Source organism: Linepithema humile, chromosome 1, assembly GCF_040581485.1.
Source record: "Linepithema humile isolate Giens D197 chromosome 1, Lhum_UNIL_v1.0, whole genome shotgun sequence".
Lineage (NCBI taxonomy): Eukaryota > Metazoa > Arthropoda > Insecta > Hymenoptera > Formicidae > Linepithema > Linepithema humile.
In genome coordinates, this window is record NC_090128.1 from 43,393,186 (window position 1) to 43,421,081 (window position 27,896).

Consider the following 27,896-nt stretch of genomic DNA (forward strand, 5'->3'; position numbering starts at 1 on the left):
GCCTCTTCCACCTTCTTTTAACTTCATATATATACATATGGCGTATATCATGTACATGTCCCCGCCAACCCTGCAGGATACTGCAAAGCACAAACGCTCAAGACGCTTTGGAGAGCCTTCTCGGAAGGCGTAAGCTCATACTTTAGCAGGGCTACACGCGCACGTTCCGAATGAGGGATCTAGCATTGAAATGTACGTATATTCGTAATTTAGCGGTATTATACGTGCGCGTATAGTCGCAATCGTAAATATTACAACCAACGGTACATTTACGCATATTTTGCGTCAATTTCAAATAATCATGAGAAAGAGAAGATAGAAATGTGAGATAAAATAAAAATTTCACGCACTGAAATGTGATCCTGAGATCAATTGAAAAAAAAAAAAAATTTTGATGCGTGAGAAGCTACATATGCGTACATTGGTATGCACATAAAGATCGAATTATAGACAAATTGATTTAACCTACAAAATTAAACGGCCAATTTTATGGTTTGAGAAACAGCGGCTATCTTATAATTCTATCTCTTTTAAAATATTTAATGGCTGAGATACTATCATCCAAAATCAATTTTACTATATTTGAGATGAGAATTCTAATCTTAGAATTGAAAATTTCGATTTTTCTTGTATATGTAAAAGCTATAGAAATTGTAATTAAAAAAAAAAAAAAAAAAAAAAAGAGATTATCCTGCTATAATAACCAACCTTACAATTCTCGGCAAACGACCTGTCAGTTCGTAGAGCGTATCTGCGAATGATACGTCGTGTCTACTGTCACATCTCGCATTTCTCGACGCGATTCGCGCAATTTGCGGCGCAATCCGAGCTCTGCAAAGTGCCGTGGGAACGGTACGGGAGGAGACGTTCCGGTGGCGATCAAATTTATGAAACGCACCTAAAACCTCAAAAGATGTTTATCAAACTTCCCGCTTCTCCTCGCAATGAGACGAGGACAGGGAGCGTGTAAGTTCCCGACAGCCGTATGTATCTTGAAAGTACTCGACTCGGCACAACTACGCCGGTGAACGTCAGGGACGAGATTTAGAGGCCGCGACGGCGGACAATGCACGACACCTGCGGCACCTCGGGAAGAACGAAGAGGGGAACGAAAGGAAGAGAAGAAAATAGAACGAGAGAGGGACGGGCAGACGGAGAGCGAAATAAGGAGAAAAGGAGGCGGAGATGGAGAAGTGGATTCATCTCGCCGTGTACGCCGCCGTAAGGAATAGCATGGTTCGCTTATGTACGCTACACTACGGAGAAGTGATACCAGTGGCGTGCACAGGGATAAGTTCAAAAAAATCTCTTAAAAGATCTTCAGCAGCAAAGAGTGACCGGTAGATTCTATCAAATATTTTTTTAACTCACACACCTGATTTGCATGACTAAATATTCGCTTTGCGTTAGAATACTTTCAAAAATGAAGTTAAACGTCATAGTAAATCGGTCAATTCTTTCGACATCGCGATAATCACCAATGTGAAACATGAGCTCGCACGAATATTAATTATCCTGCCGATGGTCGATCTTGCAATCGTTTTGTTACCGGAATGGTGTGCGGTTGAAAGGATTTTCGGTAGTTCAGAACCCCCGCTGACGGCGCACGCGGCGAGCCGAGCGAGAGAGACAGCGGGAAGGCGAGGGCCGCGTCGCGCGGCCGAAGGTTTTTTTATCGGAACATACCGGATATTAATTGGACAACCAATTATATCTTACGCGGCGAGGTATAAATTCATAACCATAAGCTCGCAGTTAAAACGAACCAATTATCGAAGCCGCGGCCGCTGCGTGCCGTTCCAGGCCGCAGCTAAAAAGCCGGAGTCGGCAGAATATCCTTTCGAATATCCTCTTGAAGATCGAAACTGCCCACAAGAACTCGATGGAACTGAACAATACGATTCTACCGTCGTTAACCATCGACATCGCCCACTCGCCGCCGCGAGAACTTGCCCCTTAGCCAGCAAATTTCATTTTGTTTCTTCGACATGGACGAAGTACTCGCGTACTTAGGTATTTACTATGGCAGCTTAACAAGCGGCAAGGACAAAAAGATCGGGAATATCGTTTCCTTTGAAGAAAACGAGATTAGCTCTTTAAATCCGGTAATGCCGATTGAAAGCGTTGAGAATGCGACAAAATTAGTTGCTTTATACGTTATGAACTTCATTATGTTTTCACATAAAAACAAACTGCCTTATTTGAAAAATATAATATGGATAACTCTATACTACTGCATTGTAATATTTTTTTTTAAATAATAAAGTCACACACGAAGTTACATGCTCAATATTGATGCAAGATTTTATACAAACGTAGTCTAACATCAAAGTAGAAATATAATTCTTCATATTGTATTATTACATTATTTTGCAATGTAATCGAAAATTTCATAGTTATTAGCACAATATTAGACACAAGACAGGTAAAATTTTAATTCTAAGATAACATCCCGAGTCGAAATTTAAAACCTACTATAAACCTCATACATGGTTATTTGTGCCTCTAATAATGTTCCTTGACCTACAAGTTCTATCTTGAAAGTGTTATGTCTTCTTTTGGCCTTTCTTTAATCTTGTTGTCCTAGAAAACCCTTATTTTTATTGATGTTAAATATACAATTCCTACTTTCGTTCTTACAACTCCTATCTCTTTTGAATCTCCAAATCTTATCAAAATTTCTAGCAATAAAAATATTAATATTTAATCTATAATTGAGTTCAATTTTTATTATTTCAGATTAATATAATAAATGTTATAATATAAAATAAATAATAACAAATGAATAGCAAAAAATATTTTTAAAAATTAAGTGCAACTCAGTATTATATTTAGTATTATAAATAACTAAAAATTTATTCGAATAAACAAAAAACAATTGAAATTCAAAATTTTATTTAATATTTTATTACATATTTGACCTATAATTTGAAATTATTTAATATTCTATTACCACATTTACTTTATTTGTATTTAATGCATATCTTAATTTCAATAAGCGCAATACATTAATTATGTAATTTACTTAACTGCAGATAGATATGTAAGAGATAAGTGAATATTATTTATATAATATTTGCTTATAGTAGCCTATTTACAGTTAAGCAAATTATAATAATTAATATATTGTTTATTGAAATCAAGATCTATACATTAAATGCAAGTAGAGTATATGAGATAATAGATTATTAAGTGATTTTGAATATTTATTTTCTAGAAATACATATTTATAGAACCTGGAGTCTTTTTAGAGGTTCTCAGTAGGTACTCTTTTGAGCTTCCACATGGAAAAAACGGCAATAAGTAACAATTTTTAGTATCAAAGGAGGGCAATAGCCAATGTAATCTTATATCTATATATATGAATTAAAGCTTACATTGGTTCTTCAAATTCGACAAAACTTGTAGGTTTAATCTAGGCTAAAAATTTCGACTCGGGATATTGCGACATTCTAATAAGAATATATGATATGTAACATCGTGTGTTATTATATAACTATTAACGCTAATTAACATCGTAAATGCGTAATTGCGCAATTAATCGTGTAGAAAATGACTCTAACAATGCATTTATTCTGCAATTAAGATTACAGAATTTGAGACATAAATTAAGACATTATACTGATGATTACTCTGAGAACGAGCTGCAGCTGCTGTTGTCGCGAAACTTCGGCTCCGTGATTTTGTGGACAATCGCGGTGGTCTTGGGGGACGCGAGTACATAAGTGGAGTGCGGAGTCTTTTTGATTCTACGCAGAGTAATCCCGGTCTTAAGAATCTTGACGACCAGGTACCGCGCGCGCGCGTCCGTGAGTCTTGTATGCCTCAGCACGTACTTCACGATCTCCTCCAGGCTGGCACCTTCCACGAGACGATCCATTCGTCTTCGCGACGACGTCGCAAGAACCTACGCGGACACGATCGTTCCATTTTCACATAACGAAACGCTCTTATAAATTTATTTACTACGTTCTCCCCCCCGGCGTGCTCGCGGATCGCGCCGGTATCCCGGTATCTCTTCCGTAATTGGACTATAAACGTAACCGGAAAAATGCATATTTCTCGATTATGTGAAAAACATCGTTATCGCGAATAATGTATCGAACAAAAAGCGGCCCGATGCGCTCGTTTCGACCTGCATGAACGATCTATTGGCAGGAACGAATCGTGGCGATATACACCGAGAGCACAGACCTAATTGGATTATACACCCCTGTCGACGGAATTCCTGCAACGAGAAGAAAATACGAGCGGCGTGAGGAAGCAGCAGCGAGAGAGCGAGGAAGACGCGAGGGAAGGGGGGGAGGGGCGAGAGAACAGAGACACAGCAGTATCGCTTTTATGGGTCGTATATTAATCCCGTAATTGAGATATGGTTCCCGTCGTGCAGTCACACACGCAACGCTTCCTGCGCAAAAAATCGACCATTATTTAAGAATATGAAGATGAAGAGGCCGCGCGCGCGTTGCCGACTGTACGAAATGTTTCCCGGAAAAGAAATAGAAACAGCAGTGAAATAAATGTTAAATACAAATTTCGCGTTTCAGGAGGAATGGTAATTAAGAAAATTGAGAATGTCTGATATCGTCGTTATTGTGTCGTTTGTAGCATGGTGGTTTTAACGCATTAAAAGTAAAAAGTCTAGTTTCGTGTGAAAAATTCAACGTCAATTCACGGCTGTGAAGCGTCTCCGGACATGTACCGGTTGACGCGCGCGGCTGTCGACAAGGAAGAAGTTTTTCATCGCTCGACGTGGAAGCAGGTGATTCCACGGCCTAATGGAAGGGCTCAGACTGCTTCGGTAACATGTAATTATCGGGTAGAACGAGATCGAGAATGCGGCGGTTCGAGCGGGAATAGAGACATTATGCCATTGATATCTCGTATTTCCTTTTCTCTTCCTGTTCGGAATAGTTAGAAAGTGGAGCTCGTGGAATAAGCCTCGATTCGACGCCCCTAGTTTCTCGAGACACGAGTCCTCATCAAGCGTCTTCCGGAAGACGTAGGCAGCATGCTTTGCACTGCCATCAGTGGTGTTTAGAAACCGGTGACAGGATTCTTGATATGATCGAGAAGCGATCCATAAATGGAAACGTATCGTGCGCTCGAGAGAACGACGACGAAATTAGTTTGTCTCGAGCGCGTGCGTTATTAATTAGAATACGTGTCCATCGAGTCAATTTATCGCATTAAAATTTAAATAAAATAAAATTTCGAAATGTTAATTAATCATGCGTGATTTTGTGATAAAATTTTGTGCAATCGAACAATCGCAGCCACGGGCTTGTGTAATTGGTTCACAGACATTGAGTTTCTTTGTACCCGTACTTGTCACAATCGTCGCCATTCAAGGAGCGTTGAAAGAGATTCTTTCCGGTCTATTCTTAGCAGACCACACGTCCGCGATCATCTTCGAGACACTCAAGGACGTCCTTCGCGAGCGCGGGCGACGATTGCTACAGTTCGTCCGGCTTTCGTGTCCTTTTCATTTTATACCTCGTTAATACCGGTCAATCTAGTGTCCGATAATAGACTGCAGTAAATCGCAAGCAGAAAAAGAACACTTTGCTGCTTTACGAGTACAGCCTGGCAGAAATCGCGAGATATGAAATATTCCAAGTAGGATGATTATTCCACTCATTTATATTGCACTCATTTATATTCGTACCAGCAATCCATTACTAGATGCGATTTGTTATCGGCATTCTCATCGTCAGTTAAAGAATGTAGCAAACATCGGGGAATAAAAGTTAGGAAAACAATAAAGCGATATCCTGCACTGCCATTGCATATAACCGTTAATGTTAATCAATAATATAGTACGATTAAAAGCGACCATCGATTTGCGGAGGCGCGAGCACATCGAGATAGGGTCGGAGATAAGATCGTCGATCGTGGGCGGATGCGGTCACTCGACGAAAGACGAAGAAAAGACGCGCATTTCCTTTCTTTTATGCGCCTTTTTTTCTCGTTTTGTGTCAAGCAAGAAGCGAACGTGTCTTTCTTTTCGAAAGAAGAGGAGGACTCATCGATTATGCATTTTATTGGCGGGTGAACCTTGTACTTTGAAAGCGACATAATTCTCCTTGTCCTACATCGCACACAGTTTTACGCTTTTGTGTGTATGAAAGAACACGCCAGTATGCGTGACCAGTTAGGCGTGATTTTGTTTTGAATAAATATCCGACAGTTTCTTCGTCATGAGTCGCGTATTAAGATGTTTTTCGTACATTGCGTCCTGCATCTTTAATAATCCTGTACACGCCTGTACAGCTTAGAGAGTTTTATCCTTCTTTCCTCCCATTAATACCATTCAGTGTCTAACAGGTTTAAAGAAAATCCTTACTACTCACGCTAACATCTTTGATGTCTTTTTTTTGTTTGCAGGCTGCCTAGTCCGCAGGAATCTCTCCATCTCCAAGACTCGTCACGCGACGAAAACGAGTCCAATTAACCCGTCACCGGCGCAATGCAAAGAAAACCTGCGCTACGGATAACTAGATTACCATGATTAAGACGCAACGGCACCGTGTAATCTAAAATATTCGTGTCCAGAAATTTACAGTTAAAATTTACCTTCAAATTAAACTAGCAATCAAGATTACGCGATACAAACGACAGTTTTCAGCTCAACGTTCAAAGTCAAGTCCAAAATTTCACTTATTGTTAATAAAAATTTCATAAAGTGAAACGTAATAGGATGTTATCCTGCCGTATACTGTGGGTGGATATTAAGTAGCGCTGCAAAGCCAAGGCAACACGAAGGATAAGAAATAGTCACTTCTGGTAATGACCAGAAGGCACATGGCAATTCACTAAAAGCCGCAATGCGAATGAGAAAGCACTAGCCGTCCGGGTATCGCCGTCGGCCGTACGTGCGAAATAATCCATGGCGGAAAAGGGTCGGGTCCCTTGATCCTTCCTGAGCACATGATAGTCGCGGTCAACCATATAGTCACGGGCTATTACCGTAGCACCGTCGGTTCTTTGTGGCGGAGTCGTCAAGAGGAACGCTCAGCGCGAGATAGAGTCATTACACCGGATAGATAAGTTTTCACCTGTGCTGTTCAACCTGTTCAGGTAAACACCTGTGTAGGCCGTTTCGAATATCATTGCGTTAAGCATATATTACAAGAACGAAAGTAAAAAAAATTTTTTAAATATCAAAGTTAATTATAAATTAAGAAAAATTAAATAATATTTCTCACTTATCTCTAAATATAAAATTAGAACAAGAAAGAATCTGTAAAATTGTAAGTATATTCAGCTAATATTTATAAAAATAACGATAGAGAATAAAAATTGTGAAATTTTTATTAATTATTAAACTTTTTGTTAGCAACATTTTTAACTTTTGTAAAATTTATAACACAATCAAGGCAAATAACATATTTTATTAGCCCTTTCAACAAGAAAACATTATTTTTAAAAACATGAAAAAGAAATGGATCTTCTTGCTAATTTATGATATTCAAAGACCCGTATCACATTGCACGGCACAATTTTGCTGTCAGAATATATCCATATTAAGTTTTAAGACTCATAATTACATCCATAAAATACACGTGTCCAAGAATTTGACCAAATAGGTCTGGACAATTTTGTGCAAAACGACGGATAATCGTTACATTGTATCCAGCTAATAAATGTCACTTCAGATGCAGGTGCACAACTACTCAGAGCTAAAATAGCCTCGTTCTCGAATTCTTAAGTCCCTGAGACATTGAGCTTTTACGATTGAGAAGATAACAGTAGCTTCGTTTTTTCTCCTCATTCTTTCGTACCACATTTTTCGGATGTGTTACGGCCGAATAAATGTTGCGGCTCATGTTGATAACTTGGGAACGAATTTTTCAAGTTCGCTTCAACTTAAATATATTAAGGAATCTTTTAATTTCACTAACGAGCATTAACTACGCTAATAATCGATATATATTACCATTACGTGATGATAATTGTTTCTGATATAATTTTTGACATCACGTCTCTCCTTTATGTCGCGGTAATTATATTCGTCTAGTTAATACGTCGCACTGTGATTAGACTGCAAATTCCTACGGTTGACGAGATTGCTCTCGTACACGGCGCGCCAGGTAACTTGACACAAGATGACGTAATGATCCCGCATTAATGTAACGAGTCGCGAGCCGTCTCGTCGCAACAGAAAGGTCACACCACAGCGACAGGCGAGAGTAATTGGAATAGAGTCATTATGAGAGGCGCTCTTGTCTCACAATCACCGCAGGCGAGTCCAGTACTCGTTACAAGGTATGATTACGCACGCGAGAAATGATAAAATGCTAATGAGCGAAAAAAACTCGAGTTTGTATCTTTTTTTGTATCAACTAGAGCTAGAAATTTTTATATCAATTAATTAATGCAAATTCTTTCCATTTTTTTCTGAACTATTGACCGTGATTGTGAAAGATTAATTCCTCGTACTTACGCCATGTCTCGCAATCATTATAAAAATTCTACATACCTTTACGAAGATTGACGAAAAGGCGAGTACTGATCCGCATGCAAAGCTTTTATTGCAGCAGCGCTTTGGGAGCAGCGTCGATCCAATGAGTTCCTGATAGAATCAAGTAACCTGATAAAAGAAAAAATACTGTTATTAGAAGTGAATTATAAATAACTGAAATAACATAGATTATATTATAATAATTAATAATATAACTAAAAAAAATAATCATGTTTTACATTACTATACGCGGATTGCTAATATGATGTCTTTCTTTTTACGTTCTAACGCGTAAATATACTAACGCAAATCGAGAAAGTAATTAAGTGAGGTTTCTGATGAAGAGTCCGCGTTTCTCTGTGTCGCCGTTATAGAGAGATGAGTTTTATTAGAGCGTGTAATGACGTTAACTAAATTGGGCGGCGCGGCATACAACTGGTCTCATTACACGGTGCCGCCGCCCGCTTCTCTCTTCCATCAGCGCGAACACGCCAGGCCGGCCGATAATAATTATGCTAGAAACCTGGGACTTTTTGCGCGTGGAACCGGTCTGCGCTTCGCTATACATTAGCCGACCGTGCGTATAAAATATAGAAGATGCATGGACGATAACGCGTATCGGGATCCGCGAATAATGCTGTCGTTTTATGCGATAAGCGTCTACAAGAAGATATTATAAAGGGCGACGGACGCGAGTCACTCGTCGGAAGATGGTCGACACGCGCATTCGATATACCCGTAATTATTCCGCGAGGCCGTATGCAACCATTACAATTACGCATCATGATACTTGCATCCGATAATTAGCGGCTTTTACTCACAAAAATATCACGCAAGTTATTATTAGCGGCGCGATTAAATCGTAAAGAGTTTGCTACCGTGTAAAACGAACGCATGAATAAAGTTCTTTTTATTATCGAGGCGGATCAATGGCTTCTTTAAGTTGTGCATAATTAGGTCGCCCTTAATGCCAACAGGGACAGTGTAGAACGTGAGATTTTGCATGTAGTAATGTAACAGCGAAAAATAAAATAAACGTATAATAAGCTTATTAGTTGCTTCAGATATAAATAGCTATAATTTCGATTTTACGAGAGATAAGCGAGAATAAGCCTTTCCGGCTTCCGATGAGCTATTTTAAAAGAACTTGTAAAGAGTATTATAATCACAATAAATCGGTATTAATGTGTTTTCTAGCGACGCTAAACGTATCTTTTCGAATTCAACATCAAAACGCGTGTAGGCGGAAAATAGCAGAGGCGTTAATCCTATGTTATACTCCGCTACTATCATAATGAAAATCACGCTCGGAGCCAAACTCGCTATCTCCCACGTCGCGCATTCTCTCCGATCCCGTCGCTGATAGAGGGATCATTTGAAGCCACCGGGGGAGTCCTCGCGACACACCGTAACGGCTGCCGGCGCGGCGAGCCCTGCTATCGTCGATATCGCAAAAGTGCAGAAAGAGAGAATATGAGAACACTGTGGCGAAGGAGACGGAGGCATGGAAACTACGGGAAGCGTAAAAAGACGACGCCAAGCGTAGCCCCGTAACCGCGAACGATGCAAGAAAGGAAGGGAGGCCACCCTGTTCGTAGGATTACCATAAACACTCCGTGGCTCGCCCGCGTCGTGCATGCACGTTAGTGCGCCACCAGCAAATACACGTGTAAATTCCGTGTATTTCAGGTCTTATTCCGCCCCTCCGACGCCCGTCGTCTCCTCTCCGTGGCCTTCTTCTTTCACTTCTGACCCTTTGCCCCTTCCCTATCCCCGTTTCTGCGGTACGATCGAGTACATCTCTTCGTGGTGTTCTCGTGCCCGTTGCCGCCGGAATCGGCAAAAAAAGAGTCTCAGCGCCGCGCGGTCGCGTGACTTTCATGCTCGCCGAACATTCCTCTCTTTTTCCCTCTTTATCACCCTAAGGCCTTTCGACGTATTCGGCTCACAGTGCCGTAACACCGACGCGAAACATACTCGACGAAAGCGTTAGGCGATTATCCGTTCGCTGTCCGCTTTTCGCAACTTTCGTAATCCTCAAGCAACATATTTATCTTATTTAAAAATGAGTATTTCATAAATTTATTTATTAAATATAACACGAGATAAATAAATAATCAATTTTAAAACATTGAATATTTCTATACCTTTAAAATAAAGCGATTTTTTGTAATAAAACTTTTCTTGTTTCAATGAATTATTCGCTTATTAAGAGCTCATTGTTCATATTACAAAAATAACTTCTATTTAATAAATAGTTTGTAAACTGTTATATGAAAAGTCTAGTTATATTCTTAACAAAATAATCCATCATTCAAATATCTCAGAATATCCGTCTTCATTATTTCATTACAATTGATACACCACTGTGTTGTGACTCTCCGCGATGGATTTCCTAGATTTGGAACAAATCATCAGTAGGAATAGCGCGTTTTACGGTTCTTACGAGTACGGCGTGTCTGCTTCGCGGAATTCCGCAGAACTATGTATCGACAGTAAAATGGAATAAAAGTAAAATAAAAAGCAGTAGAGTCCGCGATTAATACGAATCGATTAATATAACGAATCACCGGACAATTCATCGTACTCGGCCGCTAATCATCGTCATTAACACCTCTGTTATCTTGGGGTAACATCATATTACTGATAATATAGCAGGTCGTTTGTATGGCCTGTAAATCAACACGCTTAATCTCCGTTACCAGATGCGTCGTACGTGCCACGAAATCTACGACGTTATCAAGTATAATCAAAGAAAAGGAATGAGTATATGTTATTGCTCGCGATTCACGTCGTGCTCTTCTCCGAACAGTACATATGGCGAATGTATCATCTTACGATTGGAATGTACGACATCCTCGTCGTTATTACCACCGTAATTCCGTTGTAATGACTAGCCAACTATAAAATGATAATTAGAAACTGGATAGCATGTTGCAATTAATTATAAAATTAACCTGTTCTTAACATGAAACATACATATATCTACAAATAAATGATTATATTACGTGGCGTTGCTCGAAAAAATCACGAATATGAAATTTATTGCGAGATAAAGATAAGTTCCTATTTGTATCATATTTTAAAATAATGCGCCCACATAATTGAGAAAATAATTCTAACATATTTAAATAGAATTGGTGCAAAATATGCAAATACGTCTTTTTCAGCAGGATATTTAAATCAAAACAACGATTAAAAATTAAATTGCTTAGACATGACTTAAGTTATTTTCCGCGGCAGGTGCTCGCAGTTTTAATTGGCCGTAACAAGAAACAGGATTCAGGGAAGCGTGCTAAAAACTAACCCAGTAACCTAATACACATCTAAGGGAACCAACCTAAGTCCGATACGCCTCTTCTTCTCCGCTCTTCTGCGTATTTCTTCGCCTTTCCTGCCCGCGCCTGCTCTCGATCGTACAAAAACGCCGACCTGTTCGTGGACGATAGTGATTTAGTGACAACGTCATGCCGGGATTTCTCCTTGATTATTCCCGCGTTTCACAGCCGCGATATATCTCGCAATTAAACACTTCTCGGGCATAAACGTCTCCCGATAAATACACGCGATGCTAACGTAACCGAAGAGCCGAATCATCTCCGCGCGCTTTTTCTTGCGTGCGCAAATAAAAGCAGGACGCCTCTCGAAATGGAGCCCTCTACCTCCTTCTCTCCTCTCCCATTGCGTTCGCGCAATCACGGCGGACTAATTAAAGCTAGTGGTCTCGGTATCGAACCCGAAGTCGGGACCTTCGACCACGCGTCTTCCGAGGGGGGTGGGGGGAGGAGGGAGACAGCATCGACGATAAAGTATTGCGACCATTACCGACCAGCAATGACTTATTGCTGGATAAGGAGTAACGTATGGTTACTTAAGGTAGTAATCATTCGCACATATGTTATAATTATCGTCGCGAACGCGATTAATCATCAGCGGGCCGATCAACCCACTTGGTAATACTTTGTTGCGTTGTCCGACCGTTGCGCTTCCTCATGAATTTACATGACTCGGAACGGTGCTCGAATCCCTAAGGATTGATTCGTAAGCTACCATCGTCGACGATCGATTACGATTGCTTTTCCTCGTTGTTAATTTAACGCGATGTCTCAATTGCCGGGTGTGACGCTAATCACGAGTCTAATGCGTTTGCAAATGCGAGATCGGACGAGAAAAATGCAACTAACCGCCGATAATGAACACGACGTTGACATAAATAAACGTGGCGATACGCGCCGCGATACCGGCCGGACCGCGCGTTAATATCCCGCTCCGTTCGCCGTATCGATACACTAATAATTATATTCATACTTGGCTCGCTCGGCCGACCGACATCTCCGACATTCCGATCCGCCTAATAGCACGCGCACCGTGAAGCCGGCTGACCGTTTTCGATAAGAACGTGTTCCTAAAGTCCGTTTAATTGTCGCAAAAAGTGCGGTAATCGTCTGCCCATCGTTTCATTCTGCAATGTGGAAGGCACGCGGGGCATCCCGCCCTTGCTTGCATAACCATTAAGATTGTCCTTGGCATTACCCATGCGACCAAGTCGCTATATAAATGTATTTACATACTGGCGCTTACTTGGTTCTTGACCCTCGTATCCTACCCGATACGATAGAATGGCATAGGATTTCTAGAGCCTGCCATAGAAGTAGCGACGAGTGAATGGAAGCGGATAGAATAGCACGAGGCGCGAGAATATTATCGTAAACGAGTCACGCGGCTTCTCCGATGCACGCGCGTACGTGTACACGAGGCGACAGAAGTGTCAATAAAGATTATCGAATGTATCGACCTGCTCTCTTACTTCTGGATTCCGATGCGATACTAATCCACGTGTACCTACGTCTGGCCGTCTTTTACAGGAACAACCATGTATCGACCGCATAGTGACGAAGCGTATTCGTTATTTCCAACTCCATTTTTTTCTTCAATTAATGTTATACTTTGGAAATCTGAGACTTCCGAAAAGAAAGTTAACGATTGTAGGTGTTTCGCTAGGCGTTGATTGACGCGTGATATTTGGTTTTCGTGTTGCGTACTAACGATTCGTTGTGACAACAAAGATATAACGCTTTTCACGGTTATTAAACACGTCCGGCAGCTTCGCGCCGCAGGCACGCCATTTACGTAGCAACGATAGAGTGTGGAGTAGCCTTAAGATATATTTTAAAGAGTCGCTGTTAGGGAGGCGCCGATACACAACCAACTAGCGGCTATTATCTTCCGCATCCTGCTTTTTTATCATGGCCGCTAAAATTACGTGAGAAAAGTGCAGGTAAAAGTTCCTATTGCCTTTTCCAGGAAGCGATCTGATAATTTAGAATATTACACGTGAAAGGATGCATTCGCTCTCGCCGCACTATAATCTTTATACATGTTTAAAAATAGAATATCAAGTAAAGGATATCTTGATGAAATCTAGTTTACTTCCTTACTATTACATTGCTAATAAATTGTTGCAACGCAGCGCAGAAGATTATCTGATTAAAAAATCTTTTCTATTGAAACAAAATGTTAATTTATGTTGAAAAATTGAATGTATATTTTAAGATCTAAAACAATGTTTATAGCAAAGAATGGTATTAAATGTTATAATTTTATTATTTATAGATTAAAGATATCAATATCAAATTACAATCTTTTAATTTTAACAGATAAATCGCGATGTATATAAAAAATATTTGAAATATACAGAATGTTCCAGATCAACCGTATCATAAAATATAAAAATCGATGTGCAACATGTCAGAGCGCGCGAATGTTCGACAAACTAATTTAGTTCTACTTTAAATATTTCCCATTTTTTATTTCCAAATGACCTCAGAAATCTGCTATTAACGAGTGATACGGTTAGTCTGGGACACCCGGTATAATCAATCAACAATAAATGTCACAAGTGCATCCTCGACGGCTTTAGAAACATGTTTCTTTCGACTTATACAAAATGTTGCAACTCGTCTTTCGCAATAAACGGATCACGTTGCTCGAGATATTCTGTAACATCGAGAAGAATTATTTGCTCGAGTATAAAGGAAAAAAATGACATAGAAATGAGATCATTGCGAAATGGAAAGATGTCGAACAATAGGCAAGTTTCACAATTGCTCTCGCATAATCGATTACGGACCGTCGTGTTGGTATCGCCGTATTATCGTGGTTTAAACTGCGCCTAGGTATTCATTCAAATAATTGAATGCGAATCGATGAAACGCCATGTGTGGGATTCGCATGTTAATTAACCACGATCCTAACCAATAATTTCGATCGTTAGTTTTATGCGCTCAGTGGGTTTAAGTGCGCGCGAGGCGATGAATCATGTAATCGCGCTTCTCTTTCTCTTTTATACGCTGAGGAATTTGTAACGCTGAAGAATAATTCTAGAGAGAGGAAATAGGGAACGAGAGATAATTTACCTTAACGCCAATTATCGGGACAAAATAAAAACAGTTTGATAATTAGAAACCAATAATAAATACTTTTTATATTAAGGTATTATAGAAAAAGGTATTTGCAATTCACAATTAAGTAAGAGTTGAATAAACATGTAAAACATTCGTTAACGACACCTAACACGATTCATCCATAAATTATCGCTCTTTCGTGAAGCGAGAATGCAATTACCTATTTTTGTTAATGCCTCTGAGTTATGCAAGTCGAGAGTTACGAGTAGAATTTAGCCGCGGCGAACACCCGCTAAACAATAAAATTATCTCGGTCAATCAATTTCTATCGCAATTACGGAGAGACGCCACAGTCTCGTTCGCAAAACAACACAGCACACTAGTCTCACGTTGCGTGAGGGATCATCGCACCTGCCTGCGCACCGTAAGCACGGTGATATTCGCGGGGAACATATGAACCAGGCGCGGCTGCCGGTTTTTTTCATGAGTCATCGTAAACTCCCCATATTTTCGAACAACGAGCCGACGATACAAGCGTACGCGCACCCTTCTCTCTCCCCCGCCCTTGTCCATCTCATTTTTTTCTCGCGCCCGCTGCGTAACGTACGCAGCGGCAAACGCATCGCGCGTATATACGCAGCAATAAACGTAACACGACGTAGATGAAACGCCACCCTCGCGCCACACCGGCGCAACCTGCGGAACTCGAACATTACCGAGCAATGCGGTTGTGGTAGACCATGTGTGCCGCGTATGAGTACGCCACGTCGTATCCGTGTGCCGTTGCGCGTTGTGTGTACGTACACCATTTTATATACCGTTTCGCCCAACAGCGCATAAATGCACGCACTACCCGTACATACGCGAGCGCGCTTCGGATCCCGCCGCCTGCAACTCTCGCAACATTCTCTCGCGATCCACGTGTTGCAGTCTCGTCGTTCGCGCGCGCCGCTTCTCCGTCGCACTCTCCGCGGCGTCTCACTCGCACTCGATGGGGGCTCGTACGTGCGTACATAAGCAAACCTGTTGTTACCGCTCCTCCTCGGCGTTATCTCTCTCACGCATCGGGCGTCGATTTTTATAGGCGAGGTGATTCACGAGGCAAGTTCATCAAGTCTCCTCTCCTACCCTTCCGCGGGCACATCATGCGCTTTCACGGGGATTAGAGAGAGAATGAGTTCCTTCTTATTCCTATCTGTACTTCCTACACTAGAACTATCAGTGGCGTAAGCGGAGGACGCTCGTGCGATTTCGAGTTTCTCTTCACGGCGCCGAGCATAAATTGCGTCTCGCGGAACGAAACGGGAGAGATGCTTCGGCTCCACTTCGAGGAGGACATACTTTAAGTGCATTACACTCCATTCATGCGCGCACAGAGCGTTATAACTGTATGTTTGAGTTCAACTTGAGGGATCCAACGGCTTTGCGTTACTCTGGTACTCTTGCATTTTGTTCCGCGATAGAGAAAGAGATGGACCGACAGTCCTTTAAGTATGATATATAGAAGATTAAACGGACGGGAATACAGGACAGATTTGATCTACGGTTGAATCTTGATATCGTTATTATTAAATTATTCTTAAATGCAGGCAAATACAAAAACTTGACTTGTTGTTTTGAAATTGTCAAAATACAATATTATAAAGCGAAAGGAAAAATATTGATAAAATGTAAGCAAATAGCGCGATAAGCGATCACAACTTTCGCTCTCACGCAGCAAAATCAAATTCATCGTCGCGTCTTATAATCTCAAACGTTTTATAATCTCCGCAATCGAGCCTGTTTTGTGATCACGCCTGTTGCCTAACGTACATCCTTGTGTTTAGTTCTCTATCAGTTTCCCCGTAAGCGCATGTACATGTTCGTGATTTGAACACTTTGCAGTGCGAACGCACGGCGGAGCAAAAAGGGTGAGAGAAAGGAGAGAGAGAGAGATGCTGCGTCGTTATCTTTGCGCTTAAATCGAATACGGATGAAATTCCGAGACTCATACAAATGGACGACACCGCAGGGATGTCCGCAACTTCCTGCACCGTTGTTGCTGGCGTTTCGATCAGCGGGGACGATCAGCTGTTATGCGACCCACCCACACATCCGTGCACGCGGCAATACATACGCGGCGAGATTCTGTCTCTAACATGACCCGAGCGCAACCACGCAAATGGGCGTGTAAGAGGTAATCAGGACAGTTCTCTTCTTTGGAAGGTTAGTGTCGGCGAGAGCGTTATGCTTCTTGTGATCGTGATACGCTATTCCAGCTGCACCGGTAATACTGATGATATCATTTGTCCTTGTTGTCGTCGGAGCACAAAATGTAATTTTACAAGCAGCGTGGGGGAAGACTAATGTGCGAACATTACGCAAAGAATATAAATTGATGAGTTAAGGCAAAAATGGCCACGTGGGGAATGACAGAAATTAATTACACAATTCTATCATTCATAATTTTAATTCTAATTTCTACTTTTTTTTTATCAAAGAATATATTAAATTAAATTTCTATATAACACGTTATAGTAATGCAAATATTTTTATAACTCAACTCCTTTTTCAAGAATTTAAAATTTTCCCAAAAATAACTTTTTTTCAAAAATAATTTTCTTACAAATACTTAAAAGGATTGATTAAGGTGCTGATAAAAGTAATTCATCGAATAATTACTGTGCTAAGCAATACAATAATGATTAACGACATTAATGATGACAATTTTATACTAGGCAATATTTTCAAAGTTTAACAATTATGCAAATTGCACGTGATAAAATATCACATCAATTGCATAAACATCAGATATGTAATGTACATGATAAATATCTACGGTATTCTTTTATGGTTATCGTAAAAATAAGTTGTAACATCTCTCGGTTGTAACCGTGCGAAAACATGGACGAAAACTGTTTCGTAATGTTTACGATGACGCGAAACGGTTCGTGCGAATCGAATAAATGTGGGGCCCCTTTTTCCTTTTTTTAATGGGATAATATATATGCACAGCTACATAGTCAGATTAGAATTTGGAACTTGAGCATTGCTATAAAAATATCAAGTGTTGGCGCAGCGGCAGAAATAAAATTATAGAGCGAAAGATATGGCCTACTTTTCGCATAGCCTACTCGTAAAATAACACCTATGTTTATCCAATTCCTCAGTCATTAAAGTATAGTTCTAACAGAAGCTTAGTAACAAGGTTACATAAAAAAAATCTAAAGATCTTGGAATGTATTAAATCTTTGATTAATTTGAAAATTATTTTTTATCAATAAATACATCGAGAGAACATCAATAAAAAACTTTGCATTAGCAATAAAAGTCAAAAGGTTTTTCGCACATTTTTGCCAATGAAAAAATCAATTTTATATTCAGATTACTAAAATTATTGCTTTCGAAACGAGATATCCCGCGCATAAATCTTGAAAAAATAATAAACGGGATTCCTGTTCCACGACTTTGCACGCGAGGTAACTACAAGTGAGAATCATAATGAAATTAATGTATTATCCTCGGCCGACCCTAAGCCGGCCGTATCCCGATCGAGATCACTAGTCGAATTTATGAAGTCACCCCACCCATCTTAATAGGTATTCCAGCGGAACAGAAGCAACGGCAGCAACGGCGGGCCCACGAACGCCGCGTAATTCACGCGGGGGAAAACGTGCGGCGATTCGATCGCATTCGGTGGGCATTAAAGCGAGAGGCTAAATAAAAAGTCTCGGAGTCGAGAGCGCACGAGTGGAAAGAAATAAGGGCGCCGTGAGCCCTCCGGTAGCGTATAAACGTAGCGAACGGGGGTCCGTGGCTGGGCGTTCTTTGAGATGGGCGATCGCTCCGCGGCGCGGAATCAATATTGTTGGATTGCTTCGATAACGCCTCGTAAATATAATAAAGCCTTCCAACCCCTCCCCGTGCCCTTGCCCCGTGTAGCCCCTCGTGCAGGGCAAAACTGGCCGAGAGAGATAATGGTCGGAGCCCTGGGCACCCGGCGATCCGGTTGGAGGGGGCACGATGGTAGGGCCCCTTCGTCCTCGTCTCGCTCTACCACATCGTTCTCGTTCTCTTTCTCTCTTCCCGTTTGCCTGCCTCTCCGTCTGCCCCACGATCCCTCACCACGTCGCGGCGCGGGCAGACCTGCCGGGCACCAGAGAAGCCGACTCAGTGAGTTTCAGCCCGAGCCGGCGAGCGCTTGGCTCTCTCTTTCTCGGCGCGGTCGCCCGTATCGTCGGTTCCCCCGAGAACGTCCGTGACGATCCTCGAACACCTCTTGGCGGCTGTGTGTGGTCCCTACCTTTTTTCTCAACCGGTGGGTTTCGTGCGGTCCGATAAGAGAAACCAATGCGAGTCGTCTACGACTATCGCTCGGGAGACGATTTTCCGAACAATTTTTCCGACCGAAAGTCCATTCGGTCGGGCGTCTCACAGTCGGAGAATCTCGTAGTCGGTGACTGTGGGTGGTTGAGGTCGACGGTGGATCTCTAGAGCGCGACCCGCGAGTCGCGAACGAGTGCGCTTCGTGATTCCGGCCGGTCGGACTGTCATCCGCTTTACGTTGCTCCCAAGTTGCGCGTTGGAGACTTCGACGACCGATACGGAGGATGTCACGCTCCGTGGACCACCCTGGTGGCTGCCGCGATCGTCGCCGCGTCGCGGTGGCGTCGACCCTGCCGGCGATCTTGCGGTGAGCGTCGCGTGTGCATGTTCTCGCCCTGTGCTATATACCTGATCGTAGTAGCGTAGTGAACGACGTGTTGTGACTCTCGGCAAGTGTCATTGGCGAGTCAATGAGGCTGCAGAGACGCGAGCCAACGTGGACGGGTCGCAACTCCGGCCTTTGATGAGATCGACCGGTTTCTACGAATGATGATCGCGGAAGAGAGAAGTCGGCGGTGTTTTTGTTGAACCGATCGGCGTACGTGCGCTTTGCCCGAGGGAGAATATTGCGCGAAGGGCAAACACGGAGCGCGTCCTACGAATGACAGTACGCGTTTAGTGTGCGCGTTTCGTCTTTGTCTACGTTTTCGCACGACGTCTATGGAAAGTTATACCAATCACGGATTAATGCATGCCGGAAATTGCAGCATGGAGGACATAAGCGTGAGTATCGCATGTTGCCTCTTTACACTTGTAAAGGCGGAAACGGAGTTTCCGTGTCCCGCTAATGCCATTTACTATGAAAATTAATTGCATAATTCCGTCGGATATGATTCACGACGACATTTTACAACTACATGGCGAGCGAATATAATATCTTTACGCGGAATTCTATTAAATTTTGCGATTTACTGCGAAAAGGAGTAAAAAATAGCATGAATCGCGCGTATCATGCTCTTTTTTCTTTGTCTTCAAATTTAAATATAAATATATTTATATTTTCACTGTAGATAATGCGAATGATACATTTCTCATTTTTTACGATCGTGTTATTTTTGGAACATTATTTCGCAGCGTGATCTTCGGAGAGTTATTCAAGGCGTTTTCACGTTTGTTTTTTTTTTCTTAATTATGTATGTTCACAAAATGGTTTTCACAAAAGTTCGTTAAATCTCACTTAATTTTAACTAATTTGTGTACAAAAACTAAGATAGAGTAATGAGCGACATTTGTTCTACATATTCCAACCTATTTTTATCCACGTTTATCTCTTTCTACCTGCGCGCCAAAGACGTCGTTCTAAAATTGCGCGGGAGAAACGGCGAATTAAAGTCCAAGAAATGAGTCCGTCTACTTCGTCCGTCAGAAGTATCCCGGGATGAATCACCGTCGACGCGCGTGACAACCGGTGTATTAAGGCAGCGACAGACAAATTTCCGTTGGCGAGGCGCAAAAAAACGGTCTTCTCGCGGAGATGAGAGGTCGAAGATGGATTCGGCCGGCTCGTTACACCCCGGCCGATTAGTCTCGGAAGATGCAGTAGCCGAAGCCGGGGTCGCGTCGCCGAGAGGAAAGACGAGAAGCGTGCGCGCGATTTCGCGACCGACGAGCTTATTAGTTTGCATTGGTCGACTCTCGCACGTCTACCACGCGGGACAATGCGTCGGAGATTGCACATTGTTGTTTATATTTACGCGTCGTCGCATAAATCTTCGTTTAAATTGCATTCAGCCGGTATACGCTGAGAGTACGGGCGCACGCATATTCGCACAGCCGACTGCGAGCGAGCGAGCGAGCGAACGCGCGCGCGCGCGCGCGCTTGCGAACGGAGCGGGCGCATGGTTCGTCACGGATAACGCGCGGTCTTCATTAAACCTAACTTCTTTGCGTGCCGACCGGCCATTAAAGACGGAGGACCGGCCTACGACTAATTTGTACTGTAAATGAGATCTCGAGGATCGTTACCCGCGTAAAACAACGTCATTCTAACGGTCGGGACGCGGTGCTACATGATTATCGCTTTTGCCTAACGAATGAGAACGTAGATAACACATTTATTTTTGTCGCTGATTTTTTTGCGACTTATTTTCCGCGCACACGTGTGCAAAATAACTGATTTTATGAAAACTTTGGCATTAATAAACCTTCATGTCCGCTCTGCTATGGAGCTACATTATAATATAGCGTGTTATATTATACGCGGCATTGGTATTCAACGTATGAGAGACAGCCGCACTTCCGACCGAAACAATCACTCTTCTTATCTCCGCGCAGCGAACAATGCTCGCAAGATTAAGACATTACTCGTAAGATATACTTACATCGAGAGCATTCCGTGTATGGTAATGCGACGTACTGCTTTCGGAGTTGTCTATGCGTGCGCGAAAGCGAGACAGCCCGTGATGACTACCTTTAGATCGCGCCGAAGCAATTTTCACCGGTTAACTGACCTACCTGCTTATACGTGCCGCGATCAAGACCGCCCATCCATGAGCATTTATATCGCTGTAGCGATACTAAGAAGTACGGGCGTATGTAATATTTTGCCTAGGCACGAGCATCGCTCGCGGAGTATACAACTATCGGTAAATTATGGCCATTAAATTATGAATATAGCGGCGAGCGCGTTTTACGAGAATTATTTTACCATGTAAAGGGGAATTTATTTCCCGTGCGAACATTAATTCTCCGCGCTAGTAATGGTACGACAAAGCGTCCATACGGCCTCTGCGACTCGATTGCGAATCGAAATCACGCCATAACATCAGCGAGCGTACGTGCGGATTGACATCTATCATTGCGGTTGACAGCTACGTTTAATTTGCGCCATTAGATCGCCTCGATTCCACCATAATTACTATTGCCAATTAGAAGATACGCGTTAATCTCGCAGACAGACGCGGCCATAATCGCCTCGTTAAAAGTTTACTATTGCGTATTTATAGCACGTCGAGCCAAGAATGTGACATACCTAAAGGATATGCGCGGATTTTAAATCATTGTAGTGCCAATATTCTCTTGGCGCGCCAGCATAATCAAGTTTTGTAATAAAGTACCAGCGACATGAAAATTCCACGGTGCAATCTTTTTCTTGAAAATAGCATTATTTATAATGCACATTAATGGATTTCACTAATGATATTAAATTCGAAGTAAGAGCATATGGTCAATGCATCGCTAAATGACAGATGCGTTGCCAGAGGCCAGGCACATTTGACCAGATCTATCAACGTTGTGTCTTAAACAGTTAGACAATTTTGCTTCGACCGGTTATTCGACTCGTACACGTCACGTAATCTACTCGCCCTTCCTGAAGAAAATTGTGGTGTATCGGATGGCTTCGATTATCTGCAGCCTGTACAAACACCTGGAGTGCACATACATGAATCTCTAGCGCGGTGTCCGAAGATAAACAGCCTGCGAAAATTCTGACGCGAGTGCGTAAATTTCTAGAGCTGCTATATAAATATTAAGCTCATTAATTCTTTAACCTTTTTCTGGGTTAATGAATAATCCTGCTTTAATAAATTCTGACTTTGCATTAATAAATCCCGCTTTTTTCACGCGAGTCCGTTCCATGCTCCTTCTTCCATATTTTAGCTTCGTCTCTCTCTCTTTCTCTCTCCTTCTCATCTCCGCATCTCGCCACATTCGGAATTCAGACGGGGAGAGAGAAAAAGGCCCCCCTCACGATTATCAAAGGGGAGGAGTTGGTGGCGCGCGAGGGAACAGCGTCAGCGGTCTTCGCGCCAGATAAATCTACGTCGCGATCTGCGTCCGAGGACGTCGTTATCTGCGTATATGTACGCGCGCGCACCTGCGGGCCTCGCGTGTGCGTTCTTGACCGTACAGGAGCGGGGCTATCGTCCATCGCGGCCGTTTCCGAGGGTGCGTCGGGTTTAACGATGAGAAGAGGCGTATGGACCAGCTGTTACTGATATTACTCTAACTCGAACTTTGTTTTTAACGTCGAAATGATAAATTACGGCGACGTTTATAATTTGGCTCGATTTCGTTGGTCGTTAACGCAGCGAGGGAAAGGTGGTATTTTGCGCAGATAATCACGAGTTTAGCGGCTGATATTAACTAGCAGGCGTCTGAGTGTCATAATTATGCGTTACAATGAAGATATGATGTCCGGAATAAGTTGAAAAATTCTAACAATTTTTATTTATGGATTTTATAACTGATCTGACGTGTCTTTCTTTTTTTTTTCTAAGAAATATTTACTATTATATGTTTTAATTATACTGCTTTATATATTTTGAAAAATTATTAATTGTATAATAAATTAAAAAAAGACCTTTTTGCAAAACGTACACAAACACGTAACATTATAATTAACTAATTATGAACTGTCAGAAATTGTGAAAGCATGTAGGAAAAAATAATTAATAAATCAACTTGAATTATATGGGTTACAACAGTGAAAGTAGAAATACGAATGATGTAGAAGTATATATGACTCGCTTTCATCGGGAGTAACTTTCATAAATTATTTATCTCCAGGCATACAACGTAATCGATGCACCTGTGCGCGCGCAAAACTCGTTGCGCGGTTTACCTACTCCCGTCATCCGATTCGATTACCGTAAGAACCGGATTTCTCTGCATGATTGTCAGGAAATATGTATGTATGCCGACAGGGTGACTTTTGAATCGAATTGACACAAGAATCAACGAGTCGGAGTGCGTATCCGCCGCTTCTCACAGCCGATCAAAAGAGCGAGTACGCGAATCGCCTGCTTATCTAATTGTAGTCAAGGCTACGCAAGTATGTATTCATTCTCGACCACGCACGTTGCATCTCATTGAAGTCCTCGTGACCTTAATCCACGTACACTGCAGACTCGCTTCTCGTGTTGGATCAAAATAGTCTTTTTCCAAAGACTTCCTTTTCGCTCAAGTTTCACACAAAACTAAAAAAGTGAGAGCTGATTTCTCCGTGAGTTATTATCTTAAAATTGCGGAACCGTTGTTTCTTGCCATTTATTTTTTCAGGTCATAAAACTGTCCCGAATTCGAGATTTTTCACGCATCTGTCTTTTTCTTGCGAACTGAACAGCGTGTGCTCCCGAGGAGTCTCGTGACCGCAGTCATATATCATGGCCTGCGCCATGTGCTTACAAAACGTTTTCACATTGTCAGCCGTTGCGTTTCCCTGTTAGTAGGCGAGTCTAGTTTCGAAAATTATTGACTGCGGGAAGAACAGGGACAATGTAAAGTGAGTCATCAGTAAAATATGCGACTCGACCGATGAGTACTCAGGTTTCCTCCTTCGGGCACCCCGCTAATTGGCAGTTACTTTCCATCCGATGTCTACTGGCGTTGGCGTATACGCAGTAGGCGCGCTGCATGCATATGCATGCATCGCGACGTAGCTTCCCTGGAAATTCTTAGCTGCGCGGATTTACGCGATAGGATGCCCCCGCGACCCTAGGGTAGCAGCGACGAGAAAGGCGAAGTCCGGCGCGAGAGACCTTGTTCCGCGCTCTTAACGACGGGAGTCTGCTCGACAGGGAGCAAAAGCAGCCAAGTATTTACAGTTTACACCCCATTCGTTGCGTAAATGATCGCACGCGTTCAGGTCTACCCGGGAGGATGAAAATTATGCCGCGTTTAAGGCAGTAAAAACGCACTGCGCGGAACACACGTAAGAGATTCAACGAAGGCATGCCGCTCCCGAAATTATATCCAACGGTCAGTATAACAGTAACTGAAATACGTAACACAATTATATTCGGTCTTAAAATAAAATAGGAGTAAAATTAAATTTAATTGCACTTTAAAGATTGGAAAAAAATATACGTATACTATTAAAATTATTATTTCAACGCTCACTGTTTTATTGCTGTCAATATTGTTAATCAAATCGTAAATAATCGATCGTTGGAACTCGTAAAACTGACGGAATCGTAAACATTAGCGAAGCGCGTGCAATAAATTTTACAAGCGCGCTGCATATTCATATCCATCACGCAGTACCGTTCGAAATTCTTTCCGCGCGCTTGATGGCTACACGACTGCTGATCATCGCGCAAGAAGAATATCCCTATAAAACGAATCTGGAGGCAAGAAGTCTCATTACCTTCTCCTCAAAATTTATCTTCCTCGTACGAGACAGCGCGGTCGACGCGGCTGAATCGTTGCTCGCCATATTACGCAAATACTTATTCGCGTCATTATCGGTACTTAATCATCGACGAAAAACAGCCGGTTGCATCACGTCTTTTGGCCACCTCGGTGACGGCAATCGCGGAACTTTACCGTATTTCATCGACTGGTAGACGCGTCGTTTATCGCAGCCTGCTTGGAAATTCGACGTCAAACATCTTTCGTTCCTTAATTAGCGGGATCCGTCGCGACTCGAGAGACGGAAGGAAAGAAGGAGTCAACGGAAGTATAGTCCAGTAGGACTCTCTCCTAGCAGGAGGCAAGATGCGCACCGACTCATGCATTATGTATAGTACGGACATACACCCGGGCACCGAATGCTTAGGAACATTTCTCCGATGCGAGCAACACGCCGCACAGCACCAGTACCTGTATTTATAGAGGTACGCAAATTGGCTGCAACCACCGTGCCGGTACAGCAGCGTGAGTGCTTCGTTGGCGCGGAATATGCAAGTTGTCGTCGTGAAACCGTCGGTCGGCTCTTGTTGCGCTCGCCGCATGTTCCGGTCGAATAATTATAATTGTTAACCGTCGATTGTCGCGTGCGAACAAGAGAATTGTAAAAGCACGAAGCTTAACATTACGTATCACGAGTTTCGTCGCGATATCATACAATAATTATTAACCATTACACGGTTGTAGCACATTTGCGAGATTTTTAATTAGAGAAAGAATAAAAAAATATAAATTTTTTAAAATAAATAATTTTGTTGCTTGTTTTCAATCTAAACATTTGAAAGCTTTACTTATATTTTATGATTTCTAGTAAAAGTCAGTCATAAATAAGAATCGATAAGAATCGATTTAATGACATTTTAAACGAAATGTTGAATCATCGGACGCGATAAGGGTCAAATATTTCTTAAGTAACAAGTAATTAACTAATTGTAAGATTGTTCTTTGTGCTTAAATCAGCAGATGCCGATAAACTAACCACAGAGTATATTGATATGACAGATACATGCGTCATCTATCACGTATGTTTTTTTTTACTAATGTTTACATTAATTCGTACATAGCGTCACGCAAAATAAATTAATAATATACCATGGCGCCAAAAGGATATTAACTGAACTCTAAATTGGACGAATAAAACAAGGTTGAATAATCTCGCAACCCGAATTGCGTGTTAGCACGTAACAATCTACTCCTGTCCGAAAAAAAGAAGGTACGTTCGTTGCTCGTTTCTTTCATCAGAGAAATATAGCCATTCCGTACTTGCACAGGAAGTTCTTATAATCAACGAGTCATTTATACTTCAGTCTTGAGTAAAGAACCACTTACGGAAATTTTTTCATTCGACGGTCTTGCGTGTCATAAAAATCAACTTTTGAGGACGGCATATTTTGCCAGGTCCGCAATCTTGCCGTTTAACTGTTTGTGTTTTTTCCAAATTTAGCTTCTTTAATAACGTTATTTTCTATACGTAATTTCTGTACGTATGACGTTTTATTAAACCACACAATATAGTGTTATTCTACAAAATAATTTAGACTTCTCATTGTGATAATTAACAGTTTAGCAGACGCAAGTTATTATCGTGAACACAAACGGCGATAAATTGACGAAGATTTGAGAAAAATCGCGACATAGGAGACTCCATTGTTATTGTTCGCCTACAGATAAAACCTATTTCAACCTATTCAGTTCGCGGATCATAATTTCTCACGCATTGAGTAACATCCGTGAATATCTACTATGCATCTAAGATTTCTCACGTAGTGATGTTTCATTGTACCTCTGGCAGGAGTACACATATGGAAACGCATTTATAGTCATTCGGATGCACCGCTTACCATCGCATATGTAGAAAGTGCGGCGGCACGAATCGCGAAGGTGAAACAAGACAGGGGTTTTCCTATCTAATCATGCTATTTAATATAAAGAACTGAAAAGAAATAAATATCACTTGAAGTATTTTATACGTTTATAAATAAATTATTCTTATTGTAAACGTTTGTAGTAACATGATTCACAGCGAGATAAATAAAAATGTCGCTTTCACGGAACATATTTGTAATAAACCGTCACGTTACATAAATATATTTATAAAAAATATTTCAAGTAATTTTCCAGTTCTTTATGTAAAAATATTTCAAGTAATTTTCCAGTTCTTTATGTAAAAAATTTCGCGCTTAAAAATTTAATGTCGGTCTATGAAATTATATATTATTACATTGTAAGATTAAAAAATCTATGATTTATTGTTCTAAATTAATAGACTTTGTTTTGCCACTTTATTTTATAGTGCAATATTATCGTTTTCAATCGTGTGTTGAGTTTAATTAGCAATCTATCGTGAGCGATGCTGTAGGCTTATCACGTATCCAATTTTCCATCGACAATTCCGCATCACTCAATCAAATCTACAATATATTCTGTCCGCACACGCATTAGATTGAGTACATATGCAAGGCGATACTCGTCAAGGTTAAACGTTAATTGACCGTTGCTAGCACGATATGCGATCGGCATCGAAACAGAATTAT

At 41.6% G+C, this 27,896-nt stretch overlaps 2 protein-coding genes across 4 annotated transcripts in view; one reads left to right on the forward strand and one right to left on the reverse strand.

Moving 5' to 3' along the window:
* LOC105676847 (uncharacterized) overlaps positions 1–27,896 on the reverse strand; it is a 159,594-nt gene that overhangs the window by 62,006 nt on the left and 69,692 nt on the right. The window contains exon 7 of the mRNA XM_067348479.1: positions 8,483–8,593. The gene's annotated coding sequence lies outside the window, so the exon portion shown is untranslated. The remainder of the gene's footprint in view (positions 1–8,482; positions 8,594–27,896) is intronic.
* Positions 18,655–27,896, forward strand: part of LOC105676845 (midnolin homolog) — a 75,845-nt gene continuing 66,603 nt past the window's right edge. For all 3 annotated transcript variants that reach the window (XM_012375043.2, XM_012375044.2, XM_067347426.1), the window contains exon 1: positions 18,655–19,956. In XM_012375043.2, coding sequence (XP_012230466.1) covers positions 19,894–19,956 — 63 coding nt within the window. In that variant the 5' untranslated portion in view covers positions 18,655–19,893. The remainder of the gene's footprint in view (positions 19,957–27,896) is intronic.